Source organism: Rutidosis leptorrhynchoides, chromosome 8 (genome assembly GCF_046630445.1).
Source record: "Rutidosis leptorrhynchoides isolate AG116_Rl617_1_P2 chromosome 8, CSIRO_AGI_Rlap_v1, whole genome shotgun sequence".
NCBI classification, from domain to species: Eukaryota; Viridiplantae; Streptophyta; class Magnoliopsida; order Asterales; family Asteraceae; genus Rutidosis; species Rutidosis leptorrhynchoides.
Window position 1 is genome coordinate 62,580,333 of NC_092340.1, and position 8,851 is coordinate 62,589,183.

Below are 8,851 nucleotides of genomic sequence, written 5' to 3' on the forward strand. Positions count from 1 at the left end.
CAATCTATATTTTCGATAATATTTTAATAGTTTATAGTGTACACATATAAGATACAAGGTTTTTTAAAAATATATACATATATTTAAGTAAATATATACTTAAATATATATATTTAAGTAAATATGTATATATTTATATGTATATTTGTATTTCGGGTGGTAAATGAATATATCCATAAATGATAAATTGTCATCCATACTCGATTCACTAATTTTTCACATGATCCACATTCATATTCATATCCATATCCATATCCATTTATCATCCAGTTAGATCATCCATATCCATCTATATATAGAGCGGATCAGATCAAATGGATATCCGATAGATCTGACATCCATTGCCAATTTGCCATCCTTATACTCTCTAAGACCACAGATATTGGCGATTGTGACGTGGAGTGGGTGAGGTGCACTTTTTGGGGAAAAACTGTGACTGGGCCATGACATTTTGGGGGGAAGTTGTAATGGGGGGCTTTTGTCATGGTAAGACTGTGACGTGACATTTTCTTTTTCTTTTTCTTTTAATTGTTTTTAAATTAGTTTTTATTTTGTTTAATACAAAATATAAAATAAATTAGACAAAAGTACATTAATTAGTAAAAAAAAACATTACAATAAAAAAAATACACGAAAAAAAAAAATTACATTACATTATTAAAAAAAACACTAGTTTTGCATCGAGCGAAAGTTTGGCGGGAGGTTCCAAATATGAGTCGTTAAATCTTCACGAAGTTGATCGTGCACGTCTCGATAGCGAATCTCGTTCTCTCGTGATCAACGATCTTTGACCATTCTCCGAATATTGCGACGAGCCCGGTTTTCGGGTTTATCTAACCATTCTTGTTCCCAAGTACTTAACGCAAACCCGTTATCTTCTTGTATCATGTTGTGCATAACAATACAACTATACATTATCCTTCTCATCTTATTAACACTCATAACTCGTGCCAGTGTTTTTAAAATCGCAAACCGACCTTGTAAAACACCAAATGTACGCTCAACATCCTTTCTAGCACTCGCTTGAAATTTAGTAAATTTTTTTCTAGGCTCTTCAATAGGAGTCGAATACCCCTTTATTAGTGTTGTCCAATCGGGATATATCCCGTCCGCCAAGTAGTAACCAAAGGGATAATGGTTTCCGTTTACTTCAAACGGTGAAGGTGCGGCTCTATCCTTACAAAGGGAATCAAACAACGGAGAATGATTTAACACATTAATGTCATTGTTTGAACCCACCATCCCAAAAAACGCATGCTATATCCACATATCGTATGAAGCAACCGCTTCAAGCATGATCGTCGGGTGACCGTGATCACCTCTCGTATATTGACCTTTCCATGCAACGGGACAATTTTTCCATGCCCAATGCATACATTCAATACTACCCAACATTCCCTTGAAACCATGTTTCTCCTCGTGCGCCGAATACAACCGAGCAATGTCAGTTGCATTAGGCTTCCTCAAATATTCCCGCCCATATAAGTCAATTATACATTTGCAAAAATTATTTAAAGTAACATAACCCGTTTTTTCCGCCATTTTAATATATTCATCAAATATATCCGCGGTCATCCCATACGACAATTGCCGTAACGCGCAAGTTATTTTTTGAATAGTTGAGAAACCAAGACGTCCAAGTGCATCCGGACGTTGTTGGAAAAAAGTAAAATGATCGGGGGCATTAGGAGTATAAGAGTGTTGAAGAATACCGTCTCGGATACGGAGAAATAAAACTTTGCGCATCCGAAATCGTCTCTTGAAAATGTCGTCCGGAAACGTCGGATTTAAACAAAAGTAATCGTTCCACAATAATTCACCCGCTGCTTCACGATCTCTATTTAAAAAACGTCGTGGTTGTCTTTGAAAACGAGTTCTTGGTTGGATTTCTTCCTCTTCTTCGGACGACGTTGAATCGAATGACAAATCGATACTTAAGCCTAAAAAATCCATATTTTTTGTTTCTAAAACAAAAAGAATATATAAACTTTTATATATATGTGAGTGTGTAGTGAATTAGTGTGTGAAAAATGAAAATAAAGAGTGTGTATTTATAGAAGAAAAAGAGGGAAAAAAAAAACCAACGGCTATTTTCCCAACGGCTATGATATTTGGTCCAATCAAAACGTGCCACGTCGCCAATACATGCGTTTGTACCAGCGTTTTTTTGTGACAAACGCCCCCACACAAACGCCCCATTCCGGGCGTTTGTGGGCGGGTTAAGGCGACAAACGACTGCGTTATCCGTGGTCTAAGGACACTTGTGGATAGTTTTAGTTGACCAGAAAGTTGAAAACTTTGACCAAATTTGCGACAAATCCCTCAGTATGAATCCCTAATTTTAATCGATAGGCATAAACTTGCTTGCAATAAAATCGAAGCCTATAAGTTTTCATTCATAAATTTAGGGCGCGATATTACTAAGATCCCCTGAATTGATCAAGGGTTTAATTTCCAAAAGCGTGTCGCTCTCAATTTAAGCTCTTCTTCGATCAAGTTCAACTTTGATATCTGTGCATAATCATCCAGGTATGTACGGGCTATCCTAATTTCAATTTTATGAATACAATAGTAATAATCTAGATCGATTTCACTCATATTTCACAGCTTTTTCTTTCGATACACAGTATATAAATATAAATATAAATATATATATGTATATATATGCAGTTTGTATGTATGAAGTCTGACTTTAGTAGCTAATTTCTTGAATCCTTGAGGTTGCAAAATAAAGCTTCTTATCTATAAATTGATTAATCCAAATCACTTGAATGTTGATTTTGGTGTTTATTAGAGGATCTGAATAATTGGTGCATTACAGTTAAGTTGGTTTACCTTGATTGGGATGGAACTTTTATCTGGTACAATTGTTCATTTGACTAAGGAATTAAATTTTTTAAGCCTTTGACATTTGGTCTTTTGAATCAACTTAATCGGAGTCCACATAATTGAGATATGGCCAAAACGGGTGAAGACTCGCAAAATCTGCATTTATCAACACTATACTCATTATTTTCGTATCTCTCAGTCCCTTTTCAACTGAAATTAATTTTAAATTAAATAAGCGTCGTAAATTTATGAAAGTAACTATGATGATGTGCAATTCGGATCGATATTTTCACGAAAAATGTGCATAAAACAAGCAATACTATTATAAATTTTGCCACAATTTTCTCTCTTGATATTTGGTATATTAATTAATGAAGCAGGTGTTAAACCAAAATGGTGAAACCGAAGCTGAAGCAACATAGTAACAAAATTGGTATTCCAAATGACCCTAATATGGATGAGCTTGTACAAGATGGTTGGGTTGTTGTAAAGAAACAAATTGTTACCATTTGGATCCCACCTTTACCGATCACCGAACAATGTGCCATACCTAATCCTGGACCAACTCCATCTCAGCCTATGGTCACCGAAGAGATTGATCATATTTCATCTCCACAACCGGGCCCACCTCTCATGTTAGAGTACACCATGCCATTGGCCACCACAAAACCAATCACAACATCTTCCAGCCCACCAAAGCTGAATCATAACGTCACACCACATAATTATCAACCCAATCGCTGTAAAACAGTTAAAGTTTGCAGTGCATCAAAAACAAGAAAATGTTATGGACATTTGATTAATGGACACATGTTAGTGAATCCAAAGATGAGGGCTTTGAATCTTGAGAGAAAGATTAATAGGGCAGGTGGTTTGAACAGTTGGTTGTTGTCTCTTGGACTCGGGCAATTTGTGAAGATTTTTAGGTGCCAACGTGTTGGAAAGGTTCAATTGATGAATCTAACGATGAAGAAGCTGAAAGATATGGGTGTACATGCAGTGGGGCCTAGGAGAAAGCTGATGCATGCTATTGATTGCCTCTGGTGAACTTAAGTGTGCATAACCATGAATAATAACAACAGAGGTACTGAGTAATGAATAATAACATATATAGTTAGTCTGTTACTTATAGTGTTGTATAAGGTATAGATAATCATGAGGTGTTATTTTAACAGATAGTTTTATATATCATCTCTTCGTATACATAATTTTATATATACTACCATTTGGTCCATTCAAAATGTTACTTATGGATTGTTAGCTCAAATAACTTCTGCATGTATTTCTTCGAATTGTGATAAAATAGAGATCAACCCATCACCTCTTTAATCCAGCCCATCTCATTTATTATCAAGCTCAAGACTGATCAAGCCCAACCCAATGAATGGAAAGTGTGCCAAAGGAAGCATGTGGGGAAACATCACGAAGTTCTAGGATGGAATTGCTTTGAATTGGTTCGCTAGCCTGTCTAAATTCAATTCCAATTCTGACGGAATTCCATTGGATTCCGTGAGCCAAACGAGACCTAAGAACTGTGTATGAGCTCTGATTCCTGAGTGTTGTGATCAAGCGATGGAATTGGCACGTCACGTCTCAATTGCCACCGGCCAAGGAGATTGCCGTTCACGTGGGTATTATCCCATTCCTGTTGGGTCAGCCCCACTAACACTTAATTCTGCCCAATCAAATAAAATGTTTCTCAAAGGACTTGAAGAAAAAACCAAGGCTCCGTTTGGCTCACGAAATCTAATAGAACTCCGGCGGAATTGGAATTGAATTTAGACACGAATCGTGTCTTAATTCAATTCCAATTTTATGAAAGGAATAAAAAAGGACCTTCTAGCAACGGTCAAGGACCTTCGAGCAATGGTTAATTTGGCTTCTTCGACTATTTTTTTGTTTGTAGTTTTTTGTTTATTAGTTTTTGTTTTTGTATCATTTTGTTGTTTCATATTTGGTTTAGATTTGATTTGCCCGTTTGCCTCGATTAGAGTTAGATAAGTCTAGCCGTTACGTTTTGGTCTTGCATGTTTTCTTGTAGCGAGCTTTTTGTTTGGTATGATTGTATCGTTTTGTGGTTCCTTCGTCTATTGATGAAAGTTTCCTATTTCTACGGTATTCGTTATTTTTGCAACAACAAAAAAATAAAAATAATAATAATAAAAAAAATACGCAAATAGGCTCAACATCACGTCAAGCCCAAAGTCATGTTTACTATCCACAACAACTTATTAACCCTAGTCAGCCTACTACACGACATTTGACCAAAAGCAGGAATGGGAAGACCGAAGACGATGGGGATTATGTTTCGGTTTCGGGAAAAAGTACTCACCACAACACAACTGTTCAGAAGGTCAATTACGGTTCCTATTGCTTGCAGATGGTGAAGAACTGACCGGTGAAGGAGAGATCTGCTTAACGGAAAGTAAACAATTTCAAGTAAGTGAAGGAGAATGTCAAACAATGGAATTTTATGGTATGTCATCTGATTCTACATTGAAAACAATTAATTAATGAGTGAATTAAATGGATTACCAGTTTCGATAGTTATTGATGGTGGGTCACCCCACAATTCCATCTCAAAAAAAAAAAAAAAAAAAAAAAAAAAAAAAAATCAATACACGGTTTAATCTATCATACGGGAATGACACAGTAATCATTGTAATTTTTACCTATTTTTAAAACATTTTGCGTTCAAATATCTTGGTTTGGTATCTTCAACAATCATTTCTTTATTACGCTTAATATTCCAGTGCTGAATAGCAAACATAAGTTATGCTTTGTTTTTAAAAACAATCTCTTTCAGAATTTCACCATCCTCTTTAGTCCATCAATCCCATTCTTGTTCGTCTACTTTTTGGCCGGAGGTCCACTCGAAAGCAATCTCTTTATTAGTCGAATAGAGAGGGGATGAGTTTCTCTACTTTGTACTCAGGGTGGAGAAATGACTTGTTTTTATTCTCGGATAGGGGAAAGATTGTCTACATCTCACATCCCCCATACACCACTCATGTGGTATTGAGTTTTGTTGTTGTTGTTGTTGTTGTTGTTGTTGTTGTTGTTGTAGAAGTTGATTACGATCATCAATTTCGTCATTAATAAATCTTTTTTTGTCGAAAGCTCGTCTAGCGAGATTTTTTTTTTTTTGGCAGAAGACAAAAAGTTGACCCACTTCATTCGCTGGTCGAATCATCCTCGCTTCGCGGGAACAACAAAAACCACCATCTCGCTCTTTCCTTTCTTCGGTGCTATATTTCAGGCACTCTACCTCAACAAAGGATGCGATGAAGGAGTAACCATCTGTCACATGAGTGATCAGGGCGGACATTGTTCTTTCATCAGTGCAGTCAGATTGGATCTGAGGCAGAATGGATAGAAGAAGAAGTTGTTCATCTTTTTCAGCATGAAACGTGAAACTACGGTATTTACTAGTGGAGTTTGTTCCTCCTCCACCTCGTTTCCATCTATCTACTTCTGAAACATTTTCTTTTACGCTATAATTATCTCTTATATTATATTGTCACTTTCTTCAGATTCATCTTCATCATCACCTTCATCATCATGTAACTCCTTGAGTGGTTGTGAGATGTGGATGGACTCGATTGTAATAATTTGTGAAGATTGCATAATATTAGGCAACTAATCTACAAAACTAGATTGTTGTATGGAAGTGATTCACTCAAATTGAACTTGAAATTGAGCATTATAATTTGAATCATTCTCAGGCATATAATATATTGTTTCCAAATTATTATCATCAATGATTTCATTCCTACATGCATTACTACAAAAATCATACCACATATTGAGTTTTTGTTACACGATTCTTGTTGAACCCCAAAGTATCCGTAAATCATTTTAGTCAATGTGGCAAAATCAACCTTGTAAAAGCGTGGGATACTATTTTTTAGTGATGGATCATCACCATTAAGGCAACCATTCTGAGATGTAATTTCACCTCCCCAAACATAATGAACCATGATCGGACGAAATGAAGCCATCAAATGTAGGAGGTTAGTGATTTCTGCTCAATAATACAGGCTAACAATAATTCACTGGAAACCAACCTTTTCAAAGTCAGTTTTAAGTTGCAGAAAAGTACACAAACCGGCCTTCTAAAGACCGGCTTTATCTAGGGTTTAGATAAACGTTCAAACGATGGATGAGTTGGATGGCACGTAAGCATAAATCGGCCTTCCAAACACCGGTTTAGGGTGAGATGGCATAAACCGGCATTTGTAACACCGGTTACTAGTTGTGTTTTTTTTCTTTTCAAAATACTGTTACTAGAAAGATGAGGTTCCATCCCAAAAATTCATTGTTCCTCATGCTTACTGATCGAGCCTAAATTTGACTATACTAATCAAATTTAGTCCGAGTGCAATGAGATTGGAGATTGAAGCTTTTTCGAAGTTTAAGGGACCTTATGATCGTTTTACATTCATTAAGAATGATCAATCACCATGTCCCGGTCTTGATTATACCTTATGAGACATGTAGAGGAGCTATGATGTATCTTGGAAATTCACCGGTAAAATTGACTTTGCTACAGTAAAATTGACTTTGCTACAGTGAATTGCTACAGTAAAAATTGACTTTGCTACAGTAACTTTGCTACAGTAAACCACTATTTTAAAAATGCATTTTAACAAATAGTGAGACGATGATTTATAGAAGTAAATGACCAAAATACTCGAAAGTTTGAGATATACTTTGAGTGGTATAGTTTAGGAATAATTTAAGGCTATATTTTAACAAAGGTACGAGTCACGAAATGTAAAATGCAAGTTTTCTCAGCGTACGAAAGGACATTCGAGAAACCGGAACCGGGACGTAAGTCAAGTAACAACGTACGACTTATCGGAACAAAAGTTACAAGTTAACTATGCACGTAAATATAATATAATATATAAATAATTATATAAATTAAATATAATATATATTATATTTAAATATGTCGACAAACTAAAATACAAAACAATGTGAGCTGTCCCTGGTCCTCATGCGAGTCGCATGGCCAGAAGGCCATTTCCATGCGAGTCGCGTGACTCCAGATTTCAGGCCAGGTTCTATAAATTGCAGTTTTTGGCTCGAGATAATCACACACATACACAAATATAGATATACTCCGTAATATTATTTATTATTATTATTATTATTATTATTATTATTATTATTATTATTATTATTATTATTATTATTAATAAGATTATTATTAATCTTATTATTTTTATTATTAATGTTATTATTTTTGCGATACAAAAATAATAATGTACATAAAATATTACGACGGAGTGCTGTCCAAGTAATTTTCAAAACGTGTTTCCAAGCGAGCTAGAGCTAAGGAAAATATGGGTTATTGCCAAGGAAATTATGGGTAATGTTCGAGGGTATTTTTGTGAATCAAACCTCGTGTTTATCATCTCCGATGCGTCTACGTGCTTTTCTACAATATTGTATATCAATATTAAATAGTGAGTTTCATATGATCCCTTTTACTCAATATATTTTTGGGCTGAGAATACATGCAAATGCTTTATTAACTGATATACAATATTTATATGCGTGAGTTTCATTTGCCCCCTTTTTAATTGCTTTTGCAATATATATTTTTGGGCTGAGAATACATGCACTTTATTTTAAACGCAATGGATACAAGTACATACTAAATTCTACACCGAGTTTGAACCGAAAATCCCTTAGCTTTGGTAACTAGTAACTGCTGGTTATAAGAACTGGTGGGCGCGAGTAGTTATATATGGATCCATAGGGCTTGATATCCCCGTCCGAGCTAGAGCGCTAGCCTTTTAACGGACGTATGCTATTTGAGAAGCGTACACGTTGGTTTGCGTGTATTATTATTAAGATGATTATACAAAGGGTACAAATAATATAAGCATTAAAGTTTAGTTACCAGGGTGCTCAATTTTGTAGAACCGATTGATAAACGTTTCGGATGAAACAACTGAAATCTTGTGATCCACCTTTTATGTAAAACCTATTGATAAACGTTTTGAATAAA

General features: G+C 35.4%; 3 protein-coding genes across 4 annotated transcripts; 1 reads left to right on the plus strand and 2 right to left on the minus strand.

Moving 5' to 3' along the window:
- Positions 1-777: 777 nt before the first annotated feature.
- Positions 778-1,242, minus strand: LOC139863479 (uncharacterized). The gene has a single exon (XM_071852111.1). The coding sequence runs from the start codon at positions 1,240-1,242 to the stop codon at positions 778-780; it is 465 nt and encodes a 154-aa protein (XP_071708212.1).
- A 15-nt stretch (positions 1,243-1,257) lies between these two features.
- LOC139863480 (uncharacterized) lies at positions 1,258-2,199 on the minus strand. Its single transcript, XM_071852112.1, has 2 exons — positions 2,082-2,199; positions 1,258-1,940 (listed from the first exon to the last, which is right to left on the minus strand). Exons 1-2 carry the CDS (start codon positions 2,197-2,199, stop codon positions 1,258-1,260), a joined length of 801 nt encoding a protein of 266 aa, XP_071708213.1.
- A 90-nt stretch (positions 2,200-2,289) lies between these two features.
- LOC139862267 (uncharacterized) lies at positions 2,290-5,317 on the plus strand. Of its 2 annotated transcripts, none has more exons than XM_071850845.1 (2): positions 2,290-2,529; positions 3,207-5,317. In XM_071850845.1, exon 2 carries the CDS (start codon positions 3,223-3,225, stop codon positions 3,874-3,876), a length of 654 nt encoding a protein of 217 aa, XP_071706946.1. In that variant the 5' UTR covers positions 2,290-2,529; positions 3,207-3,222; the 3' UTR covers positions 3,877-5,317. The 2 variants fall into 2 exon arrangements, with proteins under 2 accessions (XP_071706946.1, XP_071706945.1); XM_071850844.1 differs by having other exon boundaries at positions 3,210-5,317.
- The last annotated feature ends 3,534 nt before the right edge of the window (positions 5,318-8,851 follow it).

What these genes read in the sequence shown, in the direction of transcription:
- LOC139863479 (XM_071852111.1), bottom strand. Translation starts at nt 1,242, where the DNA reads ATGGTGGGTTCAAACAATGACATTAATGTGTTAAATCATTCTCCGTTG.
- LOC139863480 (XM_071852112.1), bottom strand. Translation starts at nt 2,199, where the DNA reads ATGGGGCGTTTGTGTGGGGGCGTTTGTCACAAAAAAACGCTGGTACAA. An exon ending in CGTTGGGAAAATAGCCGTTG is followed by an intron (nt 1,941 to 2,081) that starts GTTTTTTTTTTC and finishes TGGATTTTTTAG; the next exon opens with GCTTAAGTATCGATTTGTCA.
- LOC139862267 (XM_071850845.1), top strand. Translation starts at nt 3,223, where the DNA reads ATGGTGAAACCGAAGCTGAAGCAACATAGTAACAAAATTGGTATTCCA.